General features: G+C 37.7%; 1 protein-coding gene across 5 annotated transcripts in view; it reads right to left on the minus strand.

Moving 5' to 3' along the window:
• Nucleotides 1-5,492: 5,492 nt before the first annotated feature.
• Nucleotides 5,493-22,405, minus strand: part of pde1a (phosphodiesterase 1A, calmodulin-dependent) — a 180,361-nt gene continuing 163,448 nt past the window's right edge. For 3 of the 5 annotated variants that reach the window (XM_073854682.1, XM_073854683.1, XM_073854684.1), the window contains 7 exons: nucleotides 20,050-20,175; nucleotides 19,850-19,951; nucleotides 15,699-15,831; nucleotides 14,850-14,931; nucleotides 8,697-8,811; nucleotides 8,433-8,620; nucleotides 5,493-6,948 (listed from right to left, as the gene is read on the minus strand). In XM_073854682.1, the coding sequence (XP_073710783.1) occupies nucleotides 6,680-6,948; nucleotides 8,433-8,620; nucleotides 8,697-8,811; nucleotides 14,850-14,931; nucleotides 15,699-15,831; nucleotides 19,850-19,951; nucleotides 20,050-20,175 (1,015 nt within the window). In that variant the 3' untranslated portion in view covers nucleotides 5,493-6,679. The remainder of the gene's footprint in view (nucleotides 6,949-8,432; nucleotides 8,621-8,696; nucleotides 8,812-14,849; nucleotides 14,932-15,698; nucleotides 15,832-19,849; nucleotides 19,952-20,049; nucleotides 20,176-22,405) is intronic. The other 2 variants (XM_055214572.2, XM_055214574.2) reach the window with 1 other exon arrangement.

Raw genomic sequence — 22,405 nt, forward strand, 5'->3', positions numbered from 1 at the left:
GACTTTGTCGCTTCGCCATGGCAGAACCGTTCGAGATATCAAAAATCCCTTCGCAATTTAGCAAGTACAATGTCTCGACATCATGATCACCACATTTGGTGTCAATCCCATGAATCCCCTAGAAGGAGTATTCAAAAGTTCACCGCATGCATTTTTTAAACAATCCGAAATAGCCGACTTCCTGTTGGGCGGAGCTTAAATGTTAGAGGGCGAAAGTTGTTCGGGTCGATGAGATCTATATGTGTACCAACTCTCGTACATGTGCGTACATTTTTGCCCGATCTGTGCCCCAATGTTTGTTTTTGAATTACAGGGGGCGCTACAGAGCTCCCTTGCCACGCCCGTATTCCAGCCTTTGCATGAGCCTAGTGGCACGCGACTCTGACGTGTGTGCCAAATTTCAAGACTTTTCGAGTATGTTAAGGCTCCCAAATTAGCACAAGTGTTGAAAAAAAAAAAATAAAAAAAATAAATATAGCTGCAAGCAGCAATGGCGGGCCCTCGCACGTTATTTTTTCCGCTACACAGTGCGTCCGAGAAAACGATGCACGGTGGGCATGTGCATCAAGTGGGTAAATATCAGTGGACTGTTTCATGTTGCTACTGACCCATTTAGGTACTGTAGGTAAAAGAAACCCCATATTTTAGACAAACGGGGGTGCTAGTTAGGGCTGGGCCGGTTTGGATTTTTTCTTACCGCGGTCGGTAATCAACAAATTCCCACGGTTTTGCGGTTTATCGGCAAGACAACGAGTTAAATAACATGCATGACTTATTTATGTTCAATAAACGACATGTGCAAATTACTTAAGGAACATGTAAAGTGAATATTATTTCCTTCTACATTTCTTCAATTTCAACATTCAACAACTTGAACAATTAATATTATCAGTTAAAAAAATTTTAACGCATTGTGCGTGTCCACACGTACTTGCCTACAGACATTTCTCCACTTTTCTATCCTTAATTTATGAATGGCCTGTAAATGACGCAAATTATTGCTGCCCTGATGGTCTGGTAAAATAACCATTTGTATGAGAAATCAGTTGTACTGCATATGTGTCCGTGCTTGAGTATAGATTGGAAGCTGCACGGAGACGCGTGTGTGTGCGCAAAATGACTGTCTCGCGTGCGTCCGGGCAGTGCGCGTCTATCTGGCGCGCGCCCGGGCAGTCCGTGTCTGTCCTGCGCGCGCCCGGACGGTCCGCATCTGTCTCGCGTGCTCGGGACCGCTTCTGTTCTAGACACTTACCATAAACATCTGTCTTTTTCCACAAACGGAGAAAGAAGACGCCAAAGCAAAACTTGCTGTGTGAACTGTGAAATGTGTACTGCTGTAGAAATGGCCACTGTGGTTGGCTAGATGAAAAAGAGACAATCTAACCTCTTTGCATATTAATCCTCGGACTGATCGTGTGCTCTTTATGTTGCGTGGCAATTTAATAATGTATGTAACCTGATTCTGTTGTTGATCTGTTGCAGCTGTTTGCACGTTCAAATTAAATAAAATGTTTGTATTGCTTTTACCGAGTCACAGACAACGTCACCCGTATTTCTACTCAATGACAATTTAATATTAAAATCATATCAGTTAACATTTAATCTTCATAACAAGCTGCGGTTGTTTAAAAGCTGCGGTTGTTTAAAAGCTGTGTGTATAACATCCCCACATAAACACACAAGTGCAGGCCAATGTTTCAAGTTCTTTTTTTTTGCGGTTATGACGGTGAGGAGCTCAGACCCGCGGCATGGGTCACGTGACCGCGGTATGGCGGTAATGCGGTTACCGCCCCAGGCCTAGTGCTAGTCAGCCACTAAATAGACACGCCTTTGTGTGACCTTTTTGTCAACACTTAACAGCCGAAAACTCTGATGTGTGTGCCAAATTTAAAGTTCAACTAAGCACGCCAAGAGCCTTAAACATGCCTGAAATTAAAGTAACGTTTGACGCGTTGCCATGGGAACAGCGTTCGAGATGTCAAAAATTCCTTCGCAATTTATCATCTACAATGTCTCGGCATCATGTTGACCACTTCTCGTGTCAATCGCATGAATCCCATACGAGGAGTATTTAAAGGTTCACAGCATGTAACTATCAGCCTTAAATATGTGTAAAAATGAAAGTAAAGTTTGACACGTTGCCATGGGAACAGCATTCGAGATATCAAAAATTCCTTCGCAATTTATCATCTACAATGTCTCGGCATCATGTTGACCACTTCTCGTGTCAATCGCATGAATCCCATACGAGGAGTATTTAAAGGTTCACAGCATGTAACAGTCAGCCTTAAATATGCTGGAAAGTGAAAGCAAAGTTTGACGCGTTGCCATGGGAACAGCGTTTGAGATATCAAAAATCCCTTCGCAATTTATCATCTACAATGTCTCACCATTATGTTGACCACTTCAGGAGTCAATCACATTATTTCCTCAGGAGGAGTATTTAAAAGTTTACAACATGCAGATGTAAGGTTTAAATATGCCTTAAAAACGAAAGTAAAGTTTGACAGGTTGCCATGGGAACAGCGTTTGAGATATCAAAAATCCCTTCGCAATTTATCATCTACAATGTCTCGGCATCATGTCGACCACTTCTCGTGTCAAACGCATGAAAATCCTAGGACGAGTATTTAAAAGTTAACTGCATGCAACAAAAAGGCTTAAATATGCCTTTAAAATGAAAGTAAAGTTTGACGTGTTGCCATGGGAACAGCTTTTGAGATATCAAAAATCCCTTCGCAATTTATCATCTACAATGTCTCGGCATCATGTTGACCACTTTTGGTAACAACCGCATGAAAATCCTAGAAGGAGTATTTAAAAGAACATCGCATGGAACTGTGAAAAAAAATCACCTTTGTGACTGACACACTTCCTGGCGCCTGGTGGTGGCGCTATACCCGGGAGTCACAATAGGCACATCGATGCGATCGGAATCTTTAGACGAACAAACATCCCGCTTGTCATTACAATAAGATATTTTTTGCCTCAGATATTAGACACTTCCTGTTTCTCTGAATTCGCCATGAATTCGTCGCCTCGCCATGGCGGAACCGTTCGAGATATCAAAAATCCCTTCGCAATTTAGCAAGTCCAATGTCTCGACATCATGTTCACCACTTTTGGTGTCAAGCGCATTCATCCTCTAGGAGGAGTATTTAAAAGTTCAACGCATGCATTTTTTAAACAATCCAAAATAGCTGACTTCCTGTTGGGCGGAGCTTAAATGTTAGAGGGCGAAAGTTGTTTGGGCCGATGAGATCTATATGCGTACCAACTCTCGTACATGTGCGTACATGTTTGCACGATCTGTGCATCAATGTTTTATTTTGCATTACAGGGGGCGCTACAGAGCCCCCGTGCCACGCCCGTGTTCCAGCCTTTGCCCGTTCGCAATGACGGACGACTCTGACGTCTGTGCCAAATTTCAAGAGTTTTCGAGTATGTTAAGGCACCCAAAATGCCCAAAAGTGTTAAAAAAAAAAAATAAAAAAAAAAAAAATAATAAATTCGAGCAAAACCAATAGGGCTTCGCACCTTTCGGTGCAGGCCATTCTGGCCTGCTCCTCGGTGCTCGGGCCCTAATAATAAACGGAGCAAAAACAATAGGGTCCTCACACTGGTGTGCTCGGGCCCTAATAAATGGAGCAGCGGGCCAAATTGGTTGTGAGGCCACCGGGGTTTCTTTATGTCTGGCTGGTGCATGCGGGGCTGCACACACGTTGGTGCCGTTTACATTCGGGTTAAAAAATTGCTACTGGTTCGGGTCAGACTAAGGTCTCATTTTCTCGGGTTTGTCTCGAGTCGGATCTTTCTTAAAAAAAAAAGATTCATGCACGTCGGGTTCGGACAAAAAGTGATTCGGGTCATTTCTTGTCTGGTACAGTTCTTTGGACCTGAGAAGACCTCTACTGTGCATTAGGCTATATTTTATCCCACAATGCAATGCGCTTAACTTGACCTTTCCATTGTTAGCACAACAGACATAACGTCAGCTGTGATTTTTAACATCTTTTTCTTGACTACTAAGACATTATTACACGCATTACAAATTCTAAACCGTTTTATTTCCAAGATGATAAAAGAATGGCAACCACTCAGTTAACAGCAGTGAGGTCTACTACTATAGTTTGAAAAGGTTGCATAATGCTTTCTGTTTCACCTACTATTTTCTCAAAAAAATAATAGTAGGCATTAAACAGCATATAATGCACAGTATTCTGTATGAAGCTAGCTAGTTTCCATTCTGAACATAGACAATTAGGTCAAAAGTTAAGGATCACTTGACTGAAACATTTCTCATCATCTTAAAAATCACTTAATATGACTGAATAAAGGACTAAATGATCATTTATAGAAAGCAGCCATCATAACCATCCTGTTTAAGAAGAATCTTGGGTTGAGACATTTTTACAAATTCAAGGTAAAGGGTGACTACTTTTTTTGGAATTTTTTTGGATTGTCTAGTCACCATTCCCAAAGTTACTTTTGTGTTATTACATATTCTGTATGAGTTTTGTATTATTCTAAAATATGGGAAAAATATTACTAAAGAATGAGTGACCCTTAACTGATGACCGGTAGTGTATATAACATTTTAGACACTGCCATGTACTATAATATTGTATGGATTTAAAGGGACAGAGTTCTTGTCATTGGTGACTAAAGGCCCTGATATACTTCAGACGAAGTAGAAGAACGAACTGATGTGACATCATTTGACCTTTGATCTACCATTGGGTGCGTAATATGTGTGTTGTCTAAAGTCCCAAGTATAGTTTAACTTTTATGCGTACAGTCCGTGCGATGGAAATTTCGTTATCACAATTATGCACACCACCGGATTTGTGTACTTTGTACACGTGTTGCATACGCGCATTTAATTTTCTTGCAGTAATTATTTTATCCACAAGGTGGCAACGGTGCCCTGGGGATCACAGACAATAAAAAAAGGCATGAACAAAATGGACCATAACATGTGCAAGGTACATTGACAATCGAGGCCATATTATATGTAGGCCAGGAGAGGTACTGCGTGGGTCCAACCAGTGTTGGGGGTAACGCATTACAAGTAACGTGCATTACGTAATAATATTATTTTCCCAAGTAACGAGTAAAGTAACGCATTACTTAAATATTAATGTGTACATTTATAGAGTTACTTTTAAAAAAAAGTAATGCGAGTTACTTTTCAGTTTAATTGATTCATTTTAAAAATAAAATAATGTACTGAATTAAACTGAACATAGAATTACGCACTCTAAGCGCCTGAGCGGGAACAGTTTGAGTCAGAAACGGAGAACATAAAAACACCTGCAAGGCCTGAAAGAGATCAAGCCTCAGCCAAGTAAGAAAAAGTAACGCAAAAGTAACTTAAAAGCGTAACGTAAGTGTAACGTAAGCGTTACTTTCCATGAAAAGTAACTAAGTAACGCAATTAATTACTTTTTTGGGGAGTAACTTAACATTGTAATGCATTACTTTTAAAAGTAACTTTCCCCAACACTGGGTCCAACACCTATGTACAGATTTTTGAAGTATGCTTTGCGAGACTGTGTGTTTGGCAGTGATATGCACATAAAATTATTTATACTTCCAGCTTAAGTCCGCCTGGTTTAAAGTGGGAATATTGTCTTGTTCATTTCACGGAGATAAAACAGGAATACCTTTTTAACAACATCAACAATATACAACTATCAAAACTATCACTACTTTTGTGTGCCGCGGTGCGGAGCTGGTACAACTGTATCCGCATCTTAAGATTGTGTCAAATGTTTCATCATGTGAAGAGCTAAACAAAATTCACTTTCAAATTGTAGTTTTACAGATACACACGCACAGCGACTATTTATAAACCCCGCCTCCAGAAATAAAGGGGGGTTGAGATATTTGAAAAGAGTAGACTGGCACAAAGCCCTTCGAACTTTTATGTGCCCTCAAGAGATGTTCGTTCTTCCACTGCATCTGAGGATACCGGGTCCTTAAAGGGTTGTTATTAAAAATGAAACATTGCCCCCTCGAAAACCTCAACAAAAGACAGTGTTTATCTCTACCATTAGGTAGATGGTTTAACTGGTAGCATGTTATAGTCACATTTTACATCTGCACATACTACAAGTGTCATGCTGCAATAAAAATGCTCTTTATGGATTGTTCTGGAAATTGTAGTGAATAACATTCATATGTCCACAAAAGTGCCAGAATGTTGAAAGCATTCCTGATTCTTCGCCGACATAACGTGTCGAAAGAACCCAACGGCGTGACAGTATCGAGGAGAAAACCCGAAACTAGTTGTGATGCAAAGTGTAGCTGCGTAATCTTCAATAAATAAGGGCACAGTCTACAAAAAACAAATGACAAAAAAATCAAACTAATTGAAACAGAGAAAGCCTGGAAAGCAAATGGGTAGCGTTGCGATTCAGGGACTCGCTAAATCCTCCCCGGGGCTGGTAGAGGGTCGTCTCCTGCAATAACACAGTCGCCATGACAACACTGCACATTGCCGTCTCCATGAAGATGCTCCTGGAACCGCTCCGTGGACGTCCGATAAGACCTCCGAGCCCAAGATTATAACAGCTTAACAATAAAAAGAGGACAATGCTATGTACATCATCCTTCTGTTTCAAAACACGGCAAAAGCCGCGTCGAAAACATTCAGCTTCGCGCCGACATCGAGGCGTCAGGCGGTTTTACCGTTCCAGGGTAAAGTTTCTGAGCTGTGGTCATCGGGTGAGGCGTCACCCTGGCCCTCCGTAGGCGACTGGGAGCTCTGATCCAAAGAGTCCTGTGAAGAGTGAGTCGAGTCTGTGTTGTTCAGTTCGTTCAGGGACTTTGACTCCGAATCGTGACTCCCGCTGGCCGGACTGTCGTGTGACAGTGTGACCTGTGCGTTCCTCATGGGCTTCTCCTCCTGTTCTGAGATCCTCTCGTGTTCCTTATTGGCCAACTCTGAGGATTAAACATGAAATGAAATCATCCAGGCTTACAACACTTGCAATAATTGATGATGTAACAGCGCAAGGTGTGGTGCAAAGTCATGGGTTCGATTCCAGAAAACACACATATGGATAAAAATCTGTAGCTTGCATGAACTGTAAGTCATCTTGAATGAATGCATTAATAATAGTTTTGATGACTTAACCATTACTCTAAATAAGGAATATCATAATAATAATACAATAGGGTTCCCAAACCATAGTTAACTTCAAATTCAAGGACCTTTCAAGGAATAAATACCCTCAAATACCCTCAAATTCAAGGACTAAATGTGGGGACACATTTCAAGTGAGAGCAAGGTTACATCGTGTTACCTTTTAACTCATTCACCGCCAGCCTTTTTGAGAAAAGTTGCCCACCTGCATTTTTGTGATTTTAACAAAAGTTTCACAAAATTCCTTGCAGGAAAAATTATCTTCTATATAAACATACAAATTATATCAAATTAAAGAACACACCATCTGCTTTCAAACAAACAATAAACATACAAACAAACAAAATGGGGAAAAAACGTTTCATTAAATATTTACTTTTTCCACTTAATTTAACCACTGAAATATCGATATTTCTCTTCAAAAATACAACATTTTGAGCAAAAAGCTTTAAAAATTGCGTTTTTGTAAAGGAATTTATGTTAGAGATCAGACTCAGAATGACTATCAAACATAAAGGCAGTTAAAATCAATCATTAAATCTTTTTAATTTCTGTTTTTGATAAATTCGTTCTGGTGCCATCTAGTGGATAATTACACTTTCACTTTGAAATTCGTCCAAAAAGGCATATTTATTAGTTAAATATGAACTCATAAATGACGAGATAACTCGTCAATGGCGTGAATGAGTTAAGATACACTGTTACAGTTCCCTTTCGAAGGGAACTTGCGCTGCGTCACTGCGGTGACACTTTGGGGACGCCTCCAAGGGTAAGTGCGTTGGAATGTGTATATCAAATTAAACCAATAGGTGAGGCTTAACGACAAAGACTGGGTGACGCGGGAGCCAGGAAGTATATTGCAAAAGACGGCGTTACAGGGATGCAGGAAGTATGGCAAGGGAGACGCAGCGTCTCATTCCTTTCTCAGGGAACAAAAATTACATATTTAACCCAAGACGTTTTCATGTGTCAAACACAACTATGCAAAAAAGCATTTTGGTATGAATCAACATTCGCGTACAGAAGATATAAGCATTTAAAGTGAACAGTTTAGCACGTGTGCTTAAAAAGTCTAGAATTTTTACGATACTATCCTGTACTACACAGGAATTGGATTTTTTTCCAGAAAACTTCTTGCATAAAATAGATTCAAGCACTTTCATTGACCTGTATCTATGTATGTATATTTTCAAAACCTTCCCAGGGCCTTGAATCCCCCCTCCAGATTCACAACTTTCAAATGGATGTGTGCAAATCTTTTTTGGCAGTGCATACTACACACCTTGAACAGACAGCTCCTTCCAACGCTCCTTGTTATTCTGAATGATCTCAGACAACAGGTGTTTGACCCGTTTCAAATTGATGCTGCCCAGTGAGTAGTCTGTAGTGCCGCCCTGTTCGTCATTCGAACCCCGACCGCTGTGTCTCTGCACCGACTCCACCACCGCTGCCGAACCCTGACCAGTCGAGCTGCACCACAACACAGCGTTAAAGATTACAAATAAAAATCTGTACATATCAATCATGCACACAACCGTCAACTCACCTCAATCTATGGACACCACCAGATTTAATAGCTTCCTCTATGAGAGGATTAATTATTTTCTCTGTGGTGTCGATCAGAACAGAGAACGTGGGCTCCACGATAAAATCGATGAACCCTGGGAAGTAAAACAAAGTTATTTGTTTAAAAGCCTTTGTCATTTATTTACCCTGCTGGAAAATCATTAGCAGTAAAGGCTCAAGATGCTTGTGGTTATAGTGTCATTAAATCAAATCATACATGCACGTCTCATTAAACATCACTAGAGAGAATGTTATTGTCTCTGCAGCCTCTTGGTGGCAGTAAAGAGCTACAGTTGTGGCCAAAAACATTGGCACCCTTGGAAAATATGAGCAAAGAAAGCTCCTTTTGAGCTTTAATTAAAAAAAAATTACAGTGTTTTATTGAAGTAAAACAATTGAAATGGGGGGGGGGTTCAATTATTCAATAATTGTTTTTCTCTAATACACACTGTGCAAAATTATTGGCACCCCTAGAAATTTTTAAGGGTAAGAAATATCTGAAGTATATACCCATTGATGTAAAATTTTTCTTAGCACACCAATGTGACCAGAAACATGATGTTGTCCAGTCATGATGACTTTCTGTTTTACAGGGGAATAAATATTAAGTAACACAAATCCCCTTAATTGTTTATCACAATGTGTAAAACCAAAGATTATGCAAAATAAAATGGTTGAACTACACAAAGTAGAAACTGGCTTTAAGGAAATAATTAAACCATATAAACATATTTCCACAATCAGGACAACAATGAAGACGATTTAATCGACTGGAGATGTTGCAAATCTGTCTGAAAGAGAATGTGTGTCTGTATTGTCTTAATGCTCCACAAGGACAATAATTTGAGTGGCCAAAGACTCTCCAACCACTAGCCAGGATTCACAATGTGGGTGGGACCAGAGAAAATCAGGTGGGCCTTAACCCAAAATGCATCTGTTATCAAAATATACAAACACACAACTACACCAGCTTCAATATATCACCGTTTATTAGGAACAAAAGCCTGTATGGGCCCTATTTTAACAATCTAAGCGCAATGTGCAATAAACCAATAAGAGTCTCATCTCATTTAAAAGCCAGTTGGTGGCGCCATCCCGATTCCATATTTTGGCAGAATTTGTAAACTAAAAAACTAAGCGGAGGAAGAAGACCACCTCTTTAAGATTGATATAAAAAAATTGAGTTGTTTGTATTTGTAATGAAATTGTTAGTTTTTGGTATTAAAACCTTTAAAAGTCGTTTTCATTCAGTCATGGAAGTAAAAATAGCAGGCTTTTCATTGCTGTAAATGTATTGATAGCCCAGATGATCAGTCTTATCTCAAAGAATATTTTACAAATATGCAAGAAAAGCTTTGTATTTAAAAAATACTTTAAATAGTAGCCTAATTTGTTGGTATTTGAAGAGTTTCGTTGCAAAAATATAATTCCGCTTTTTTTCAGAAATCTCGTTTTTTGGTTGTGCATTCCAATTAATATCTATTCAACTGCAGTTGGTTTGTTTTGATTTAAACCTTCATAACTTAAAAAATACAGCTAAGTATCACTATAAAACAAAATAATAACCTGATAACATAATAATTTGACAAAAATGTTAAAAATGTAGTTATATTGTTTTGCAACGAAATTCTTTATTTAAACTTGTTAAAGTCGTTTTCTTTCAGTCATGGAAGTAAAAATAGCAGGCTTTTCGTTGCTGTAAATGTATTGATAGCCCAGATGATCAGTCTTATCTCAAAGAATATTTTACAAATATGCAAGAAAAGCTTTGTACTTTAAAAATACTTTATGTAGAAGCCTAATTTGTTGGTATTTGAAGAGTTTCGTTGCAAAAATAGATAATTTTTTTCAGAAATCTCGTTTTTTGGTTGTGCATTCCAATTAATATCAATTCAACAGCAGTTGGATTGTTTTGATTTAAACCTTCATAACTTAAAAATACAGCTAAGTAGCACTATAAAACAAAATAATAACCTGATAACATAATAATAATTTGACAAAAATGTAGTTATATTGTTTTGCAACTAAATTCTTCATTTAAACTTTTTAAAGTCGTTTTCTTTCAGTCATGGAAGTAAAAATAGCAGGCTTTTAATTGTTGTAAATGTATGGAGAGCATGATCGGTGTAATCTCAAAGAATAATTTACAAATATGCAAGAAATCATACTCGGTCCTCAGTCAAGACACTCAATAATAATGTTTTTAAACATTTAATCCTTTGATTTTTTTCATGTTTTAAACGTTTGTGTGCTGCTGCGCATCCATGTGATAAGCAAATGCGCGTTGTCGTCCCGTAGGCGCATATTACTAACGCGCTCATTAAATAACAAAAGCAATATTGCTCCATTGACTTAAGAGCAGGTTTTAGTTGGTCAGTGGCATAGTCTATTTTAGTTGCTTCAAAATAGCAACTCACCAACAATGCGCCTGAACACAACTCGTTTTCAGACCAGAAGGCTCATGGGCGCAAAAGTGGGCGCAAATGTTATCGGCAAAGACTTTTCTTTTTTAGCTGCTGAATCAACACCTCATGTTCAGAATCCTCAACGGTAATGTTAAAGGGTGCACCATCAAGCTGTAATAAAGTCTTCTCACCAAAGGTCTTCGTGACCTTCATTCTAAGACAATGAAGCAGCGCAGCTCTCATTATTCCATACGTGTCAGCCTTAAACCGGGTGTTCATTTCTATGATCTGGGGTGTAGGAGGGGCGAGGAGGCTGTTCGAAATGCGCTACTTATTGCACTACTATTTACAAAATTAACTTATTCCTTATTATAATAGCAAACAAGAGTTTAATTTTTTTTATTTTATAGGTCAAGTATAGTGATAATTGCAACATAATTTACTCATTAGGATAACTAATAGGCTTTACTGGATAGGCAGGTGGGTGGGCCTACCCACCCAGGCCCACCCATAGCTACGCGACTCCAACCATCACAAATGTTGAATCAGTTGAATCTTGGGGTCAGAAAGCTTTAAATAAAAAAAGGGGGACAAAGTTGTTTGGGACACAGTTTAAAAAAACAAATCCTCTGCTCTCATGCAAAAAACAAACTCCTTTGCCGTATTAGAACTTTAAACAGGACTGGGTTCTGCTATCATAGGAAACCAAAAAGAGTTTATTTGCAGCAGGGAAACAAGATGGCTTTGGTGCACACAGGGATTAAAAAGAGCTCCATGTCTACAGTTAAAGTCGAATCTTTTATACCAGAGGTCTTGGACATTTTATTCAGATGAATGGTGTAATGGATTATATCAAATACCAACAGATATAAAAGTCTTGCCTGAGTTGTTCTGCTAGAAATCTTATCAAAACAAACATCAAAATCAACAAAAAATGAGTAACTAAGCAAAAAATCAAGGTTCTGCAACAGCCATCCCACTTCCCTGACCTGAACCATATAGAGAAAATGACTGGAATGACCCAAAAAGGATAGGGAAGCAACATATGAAGAGTTTGGTTCCAAAACGTGATAAACACCGTTAAAAAAATTAGTTACCACCAAAATCAGTATTGTATCTTGTCAGTATTATAAAAGTCAATTCTTCATTTTACGCAAAATCCAATATCCAGCATGTTATTCTGTCATCTTTTCTCAATTTTTTCCAAACCGCGACAAATGGCAATCTTCCTTCTCTGCAAAATGCAATAAACCATTTCACGCATTGTAAACAATAATGGCGGCGCTTTGAATACACACAGAATACTAGTTTTCCTCATCTACTTTGTACTTCGTGATCAAAAAAAGCAAAAAAAGCAACGTAAGCCATCAAAATCGAATCATTTACGTTAAGAGCACTCGGGCGAAGGAAAAATGCCGGCTGTTGCTTGTTCTCACACGACAGCATCAAGCTTCTGTCATGCGAAAACACTTTGACTCCAGGGGATCTTATGAAAAACTTTCCTTTATTTTACTCAAAGTCAACGAAAATCGAGCAGGACCAAAACATTTTACAGCTGATCGCTGTCAAAAAAATGACAAGTGTTCTTAATATGACAAAGTAAGTGTTTTGATTAATGCCATTAATGTTTTTTTTTTTAAGCAGTGTACACCACTAGTCAACTAAATGAATATAACATGGCAAAGATGAATGCACATTTATATATTAATTCAATAGATTTATAGCATTTGGGGAAAAAAACTTGTCATGGATTTATTGCACTTTGCAGAAAAAATAATCGTTTTTTATAATAAATATTTGAAAATCAAAGTATGGATTTGAATTTTTAATGTTATTATAACCTAAAGATGCTATGTGAAAGGTTTGTAACAGAAAATAGTGGTTTTCGTCTTGTCACTTTCTTGGTATAGAAAAAACATCTTTACTCAAATTAGTCAAAATGGATTTTTTGCGTTTTGCAACCAAACTCTTCATATGAAGACTCTGGAGAAATAAATTCTTCATCCTCATCAGACATTATAAAATACTCAGAGCTGTTATCCTTGCAAATGGAGGTAGCAAAGAGGACTAAATGGGGGGGGGGTGCAATAATTGTGGCCAACGTCTGTTTGAGGAAAAAATAGGATGTGATTTTCACTTTCAAATATTGTTTATCAATAAACATAGTATTTCTGTGAATTTTTTTAATTAAAGCTCAAAAGGAGAAATATTTTACCAAGGGTGCCAATATTTTGTCCACAACTGTACATGCATTTCTGCATTCGACCTCTGGTTTTGTTGCACTGCAACTCCAAAATCTGATTTATTTTCCCAATCTGATCTTCATCACTGACTTACAATGTCATTTAGCAAGTAATGAAATCTGAATTATTCATTTAGACAGTGTGCTTAACATGCATCTATAGTAAATAGGTTGCCATAGTAATGATTAAAGGGGACAGAGAATTAAAAAAATTTTTTACCTTGTCTTTGTTGAATAATGGTAGTCTACCCACATTCACAAACATACAAAAAGTGCTAAACATGCTAAACATCTCAGTCTCATAGAAATTCCTCTTTTAGAAATGTCAGCCAGAAAACAGCCCAATCTGAAAAACTGATGCTTATGACATCACAGGCATCTAACTGCCCCTCCACTTTAAAATAATTGGCTAAATTTTTTGAGTGGCAGCAAAGTCAGCCAATCAGTAATGAGATTGCAAGTTAAGCCAGTAGGTGCAAAAACAATTGTGTGAAATCCCCCACCCTAATAGAGCTATCTGAGAGAGGTTTTTAGGAAGCTTCTAAGGCATTACAGACCCAAACAAAAAATGTTTTGTCTATATGTCACATCACAGAACAAGGATAAATACTCCGTTCAATCATTCTATGTCACCTTTAAATAACAGCATAATGGTACAACAGAGTGTCATTGCAGAAAGGACTAACAACTGGGAATATATACTATACTATAATTAGTTCATGTCCATAATGACATTTTGCATCATGTGAACCTCAAAACGGTATTTACTTTTCATCTTCACAGCGTTTACGAAAAACTGGTAGACTGTGTATGATGCAGTTGCAGCTCGTGACAGCTCTTGCGAGGGGCGCAAATTCAAAATATGTGTTCGTAGTGTCATTTGTGTTGCTTGTGTTTTCAAAATATGTGTTTGTTGCATCATGTGAACGATGTGCATCACGTGTTTTGTCAAAATAAGTGCCTGCTGCACACGCGTCAAAACCGTTTATGATCAAAGAGACGCTCACGTTCACAAAATGCACGCAAGACACTCCCTTAACAGAGATTATGCGAGTATCTTGCAAACCCGAGCGTCTCTTTTATCATAAACCCTTTAGACGCGTCTGCAGCAGGCACTTATTTTGCCAAGACATGTGATATAGGTTTAACAGACATGCTGAACACATTTTTCGAAATTACGAACAACACACATGATGAGCTAAATACATTGTGACGAACTTTGCATCGTGTGCCCTCAAAGGAGTCACCGGCCGCCACTGCTATGAAAAAAACTTGAAATCCAGTTTATCCATTCAGAATGAAATGCATTAACATTAATCTGTTTTATGTGTTTTGTGTGATCTAATGAATGTGGTTTGGGTCCATTTGATCAAAATCATAGTTATGTTTAACATCAAACAACTAACCAGTTCTGTTTTTGCAAATGGGAAAATCCTCTGTGGCTATTAGAGGTTATGTGTGTTTACATGATGTGTGTTTTACACACCTATCTGAGACTGAGCAATCATGGTGGCTTTCCGATCACACAGTGGAGAAAACGGCAGTCCTAATTCGGCCTCCTTGTCACCCTGTGGAAAAAACAAAAGAATCAGAAACAATTGAGGAGCTTAGACATGAAACGCCACCTTCATCAAAGCCAATGCTCTCGGCACGTATTATACCTAATCAAAAACTTTAGCTTCAAATCCACTAAATCCCAGCCTCAGGCTATTCAGAAATACCGCTTTTTTGGAAGAATATATTAAGAGTCTGATAAAAATGCTAACTTACAAAAAACATGTCAGATGCACTTAGAGGGTTTTGCATCTGAGCTCTTCAATTACTCACTCGTGCTTGTTAAAAGGCTTTTAAATCTTCTCATAAAAGTTCCTCTTTTCTTCATTGTGCCGGAGAAGAGAAGCAGATGGCAAGCACGAGTCTATTTAGACTCTCTTAGATTACTAAGACAAGTAGATTTTAAAAATGTACTAAAAGTGGCACAAATATGCAAATTATCAATTGGTGGTGTATTTACAAAAAATTGCTGATTCTATATTATGACCAATTCATTGTTGCATGTTCATATTTTTCTCTCAAAAATAAAAGTGCCATATAAGAACGTTTGACATCCGAAATAAAGCGTCTGTTTCAGTGAAAAAGAGTTCTTTAGATTATAAAAAGGTAAGAAAGAAATGGTTCTACTAAGAACCGTTGACTGAATGGTTCTTTGTGGACTCAAAAATGGCTGTTATGACCCTTTTTAGCATCATTATTTTTAAGACACCCCTTCAAAATGAACTTCACCCCAAATGGATTCCAGTTTACACCCTATAGGATGATAATTTTGTGCGTGTACCTGTCTGAAGAACTCCTCCATCAGGGCCTGCGTCCATCTGTAGTGCATCTTCCAGCCCTTAGCAGGGTGGCTGATATCTGCCGCGTGGAGCATTAGAGACAGGGCTTTAGCCTTGTCTATGCTGAAAGACACACTGACAGCTTCACCAGTCAAATAAAAATACATTTACACTAATGTTCATGCATTTGCCAGAGTTCATGATACGCATTTTTTTATCACATGTGTTTTCCTTAAAAATTGAACACACAACCTTTTGCTGCTACAAAATGCTTTACTAACCACAAAACCAGTCATAATTCACAAGTATATTTGTAGCAATAGACAACTTTATCGAGCCAAAATGATCGATTTTTCTTTTATGCTAAAAATGATTAGGATATTAAGTGAAGATCATGTTCCATTAGGCCTGTCATGGTAGCTACTTTTCATAGGTCAGTTAATTGCCCCAGAAATAATGATGATAGTCCATAGTATTGTCTTTTTAAGACCATTTAGTGTCACTGATTAGATATGACAATAAAATAGCATAATAATTCAAGTACATCCTTTCTAAGAACACAACTTTGATTTTTAAAGAATATTAAGATAAAAATATTAAATATTAATATGAAATTGGAATGCAAGAAAAAATTATATTCTTAATATTTACAACATAAATAAATATTATAAAATATGCATTTCAATTTTAAATAGCTACACTGTAAAAAATGTCTGTAGAAATTACAGTATTACTGGGTATTACTGGCAACTAGCTGCCAGTAACTTACTGTAGATTTTACATTTATGTTATTTACTGGCAACATTTTGTTCAAAGTTAAATGAACATGAAACATTTTCAGACTTTATCTTCTACAGTAAGTTACTGGCAACCAGCTGCAAAATTACAGCAAATTTTTTACAGTGAATTGTTGTATAAATCCCAGCTTCACAGGGTTAAGTGCTTTAGATAAGTGTTTAATCTGATCTAGGGACTAGGTGTTATGGTTATGTTTCAGATGACTTTCAATTTGTATAACTCTTTTCATTGCCTAAGTTTTTGAACAGAGTAGAGATGCTGGCTTGTTAACATTAATTTCCTCTTCTCACGTCGGAGATGCGGGTTGTAACTTTAAAAATTGGATGCATTCTTTCAAACTGTATATTCACCATAAAAACACGAAATTTCAGCTTGAGTAGCTTTCTCTTCTCCTGACACTGTTCTCTCTCTCTCTCTCTCTCTCTCTCTCTCTCTCTCTCTCTCTCTCTCTCTCTCTATCATCTAAAATGCTAATGAAACAAACACACATGTAAACACTATGGTAATTTATCGCCTATTAAAAAAAGTACCAATGTCATGTTAATCTATTGCTCGATAAGTCGATATAGTCATTATTGCGACAGGCCTATGTTCCATGAAAATATTTTGTACATTTCCTACCATAAATATATCAAAAGTTTATTTATGTGAGTGGATGAATTTTATGGACATTTTAATGGATTTTCAAGTACTTCATTTGGACAACTTTAAAGGTGATGTTCTCAATATTTGGATTTTTTGCACCCTTAGATTCCAAATTTTCAAATTTTATACCTCGGCCAAATATTGTCCTATCCTAACAAACCATGCAGAAATGGAAGGCTTATTTAAAGCTTAACTTTTTAGATTATGCATAAATCTGTATAAATTAAAAAGAAAAAACCTTATGACTTGTTTTCTGGTCCAGGGTCAGAGGGAAAATAGTTGCGTGATTTTTAAATACCACTTATCAAGCGAACAGATTGTTAAAGGAATAATCCACTTAAAGGAGCATTTCACCCGTAGAAACATTAATCTTTATTGAAAGTGCGTCATATTTGTAGTGGAAATGTAACATACATTTTGAATTTGGTGCCTATTTGACAGAGAAAAGGGGTGTTTGTAGTCTCACCCCCTCAACAAAGATATTGGACTTCCTTCTTTCAATGATGCAAAAATGATGATTTTTACATCATTGAAAGAAGGAAGTGAAACACTGAAATCTGTATTTCTCCTGTCTTAGCGGCAACTGAGAAAATGATGCACGACCATTCAAAAACATGACTGGGGTTCTAACTATACAAAGCTTAATGCAAATGGGTAAAGTGTCCCTTTAAAAAAAATCCTAATAATTTAATCACCCCCATGTCGTCCAAAATGTTGATGTCTACATCATATTGTGATGTATGAGCTTGTTGTGCGTTTTTCCTGTATCTTTTGAATACCGCTGGACCAAAAATTGCCCGGAAGGAATTTAAATAAACCTTGACCTTTCTTTGTTCAGTCAAGAAGAAATTAAGTTTTTTGAGGAAAACATTCCAGGATTTTTTTCCAATTTAATAGACTTTATTGGACCCCAACGGTTAACAGTTTCAATGCAGTTTAAATATGCAGTTTCAACGCAGCTTCAAAGGGCTCTAAATTATCCCAAACGAGGCATAAGGGTCTTATCTTGCAAAACGATTTTTCATTTTCGGCAATAAAAATAAAAAATATGCAATTTTAAACCCCAACTTCTTGTCTTGCACCAGCCGTGTGACCCTACCTAATGCGTAAGCATGTCGAAAGGTCCTGCACGAACAGTGTATACAAGTGTGGAGAAAGAGGACCGCTCCCATATTGTTGTACTGGAATGATACTTATTAATGTTTTACACAAGTGTGCGTTTCAATTTTTTGAAGTGTGACCTTTCGACGTGCTTAAGCATTACGCAATGTCACAGTGGCGCTTCACACGGCTGGTGCAAGACGAGAAGTTGTGGTTCAAAATTGTACATTTTATAACCGTTTTGCTAGATGGGTGATTCTCACGAAACCATTGAAACACCACGGCACTAATAATTTTAGCTTTAAAATGTGTAATATAGTAACTTTAAAAAGCATCAGAATTAACACAATACTGTGTTCTACCTTGCACAATGTGTGATTTCAACATAAGAATTTATAATTGGAAATTTTATCTCATTTTCTGCTGAAACTCTCATTACCGCAATGTGTCCGGCTGTGTTTGAACATACGTTATGTTGTAATTTAATCAAATTAACACAAAAATATTAAGAAAAAAAATAAATGGATGTTTTGCTAGACTACTTTAGATGACAGAAAAAATATTTACTGAATATTCATGTATAATAATAATGAAGAAAAATTAGGAAAATGATGTGTCCATGCCTGATGTTCTCATCCTCCGCAACACTTTTTGAGAACAGTTTAAGCACACATACAGAATTTTAATAAAGTTTGATTTTGAGTGACCAAGCACATGGACCAGTTACTTCAAGATGGCTACCAGGTAAGATCATTTTTTTTACAGTTAATTGGAAATATTGTCTTGTCAGAATGCTTACACGACATTTTGATTATCATTACCGCAACAGATGCTTATTAAATGTTAGTTTAATTAATAGAAGCATAATACTTTGATTTTAAATGCATGTGCAGAATCTCCAAATTATGTTCTTTCAGGTTTGTCATGTCATTTTGAAAATATGTCAGTGTTGATGTTTTCTGACTGTTGCGGTAATGAGATTTTTTAGGACTAATTTTTACAAAAAGTGTTAAATGATAAGTAAAAGTTTTTAAATTAATGTTCCCATTTACTCCAGACTTTGTTTTTCAATGTCTGGTGGGAAAAAAAGTAAATTTAAGCAATTTTTACATTTTCATGCTTGACATTTTTCAAACCAAGTTTTTGTGAGAATCACCCAGATAAGACCCTTATGCCTTGGTTGGAATCTTTTAGAGACCTTTAAGGCTGCATTGAAACTGTCAACTGTTGAGGTGCAATAAAGTGTATTAAATTGAGAAAAATTCTGAAATGTTTTTCTCAAAAAACTGAAAGACATCAGCATTTTGCATGATATGGGGGTGAGTAAATAATTAGGATTTTTTAAGAAAGGGGAATATTCCTTTAATAAAACTTTCTTTCGAACCATATTAAGTCGTACCATCATGAAGTTTTCTCTATCTTTCTCTGCAGACATTGCGATGTCAATGCTGAAACGATATGCAGCCCTACCAAATCATAGTTACTATGAACTCTGATACAGTTTTATTACTCTCTCTCTCTCTCTCTGTGAGAGAAGTCATGCCATCACATTCATTCACACCTTTATTTTCTCACATAATCTGTCAGAACAGCAGGGGGCGTCACTCACCCTTCAGGCTGCTGCAGTGAGTTTCTCATAGTCTTGATCTGCTGAAAATGGCAGGACATATCTGTGCTCATGACCATCTCGATCACCAGCGTACGCAGCTCTCTGCGGGAAACACGGCACATCAGCTCATCAGAACACAAAGTGCACACATACAACCAGAACTTTCCCACATCCAGAGTTTCCATCAAAGCCCAGCGTACCTCCAGTCGTCTTTCGTGAGATTGACCAGGATGTTCATCTCATCTTCCTGCATCAGTCTGTAGGCTGCACTCACGTGGTGGTTTTCCAGGACAGAGCGATCATTGTAGAGGATGGCCACTTCTGATCTGTGTAGAAACACAAAAGACTTTTCATTAAGTCATTAAGTTTAAGGAATTTCCGTATTGGCTTCATCCGAGAGTTTAGAAGGTTGCCCCTCGGTTGCAATTCACAATCTCACTGCTAAAAGTCCCACATTGCACCTTTAAAATCTAACATAAGAGTGTTTTAAATTTCTAAATAAGCATACATCAACTTGAACTAGGGTTGTTTGCTGAATCAAATGTGCTATCGGTACGCATCCTATTCCTGGTATTTATAAATAATGATTGTCTTCTTTATTCAGTGAGAAGGCCTGATATTTCTCAGGAGATTTTATTTTTATTCACATGAGGAATAAACCTTAGAAATGTAAGATGAGGTTGAACCTCCATCCGTGGCAATCAAAGATTGAAGTGTATGAAGTGTAATAGCTCATTTTTCTCAGTTACGAGCCTCATTCCTCAATTCCCAGCAGATCAAGCACTCCTCTAAAATAACACTACAGCTCAAGGAATCAAATACCCTCTTCCAGTTTTAGTCCGATGCAAAAGCAAATGTACTTCTATGAATAACAATGTTTGCAGTGGATCAACTCCCAAAATAAAATCTGCTATCGTAAAAAAAAACTCAGTCTCAAGGATCCACTGGCATTTATTAATGTGAATAAGATGCCCTTCTTGCCAGGGACTAACACAGAACAACAACATCAATCGAGATTGTGACGTAGATTGTGCCACTGGGGACTCAGTGAATACATGATGAATTCTTCTCTCAGCTCTGTGACATCCCATCAGAAAAACATAAACTGTTAAGAGTTTCACCAGTAGTATCTTGCTTGCTCTCTCTCTCTCTCTCTCTCTCTCTCTTGTTTATACTACACACACACATTCTCACATATAGGCTCTGGTCCAAAATCTAGTGAGCAGCCCACGTAGACTGATTTTTAAGACATCAAAGATGCAAAGGCTGTTCCAAAAGGTAGATCCCATCTAAAGCCCCATTCACACTTCCAGTGACTTTGTCATTTTTTGTGTCAACACCCCCACTTCCTGTTACCAACGGTCATTCTGTCTTGTGACACTGGAAGTAGCTTAGCTTAAAATGAATGAGATCATGCCACTCTGCTGCTGCTAGTCGCTGGTGGTGTGAAGGGGTCATAATCAGGGGCGGACTGGCCATCTGGCACACCGGGCAGTTTCCCGGTGGGCCGACGTACTTTTTGGGCCGATACATCTCATACTATCTTTGTCAGAGTAGCCCAGTTAGCGTCTTTTTTTCTAGACAGACCGGCCCACTGACATTTAAGCAGCAGCCCATTGGTTATTTTCTTTTAAGCGACATTTAGCTGGCCCAATGACTGACCAGCCCAGTCATCGTCCTTTTTTTTCCTAGATAGACCGGCCCACGCAGCAGCAGCCCATTGGTTATTTTTTTTGAATGACATTAAGCTGCCCCAATCACCGCTTTAGTCTGTGCAAGCGAGCGTGCATCGTCGGTCAGTTCACGTGTCAAAACAGAGAGAGAGAGAGAGAGAGAGAGAGAGAGAGAGAGAGAGAGAGAGAGAGATGGAAAAACATGCAAGGGAGGCGCAGATAAACTGCGCGACAAAAAGAAACAGACTCTTCAGGTAGATGCTGTAAAATGTGTTAAAATAACACAACTGTTTTCTTCAACTCGCGTTGCTGGTGATGATGATGGTGACGGTGGTGGCACTGGCAGCACCAGCACGCAAAGTGTCAATGAGGAAAGGGAGAGAGACGAGAGAGAAGTGAGTGTAGTCCCTGCGGTAAGCAGAACTGCTTTCAAAACACAAGTTTAGATTGATCCCCCTTGATAAAACTGAGTCAAAAACACAAAATTATGGTGATAAAGCTGCAATAAAATAATTGCACTCTTTGCTCTGTGACTACGAGAGTGTATCTGATTCGTAGATTTTTCGTTGATTGTCTGTTTCAAAACGTATAATTTCTCCTCAAGCAAAATCAAACAATCTGCTTACAGAAAAAGATATGTTTATTGTATAACAGAACACTTGACAGATCGTGTTAAAAATCTCTATTACTGTAATCACACAAGTTTAGTTCAGTGAATGTAGTGAATACTTTTCTGTAAGTACTGCAAGTAATAATCAGTTTAAAATATTACTGTAAGCAGCACTTGTATTTTGTAAAAAGTCAGCAATTCAATGGCAAATTTTGCCATAAGTCTAGTTTTTTACACCAAAATTTTAAATTTAAGTGATTTTGTGCATAAAAC

This window comes from Misgurnus anguillicaudatus, chromosome 17 (genome assembly GCF_027580225.2).
Source record: "Misgurnus anguillicaudatus chromosome 17, ASM2758022v2, whole genome shotgun sequence".
In the NCBI taxonomy this organism is placed as follows: Eukaryota; Metazoa; Chordata; class Actinopteri; order Cypriniformes; family Cobitidae; genus Misgurnus; species Misgurnus anguillicaudatus.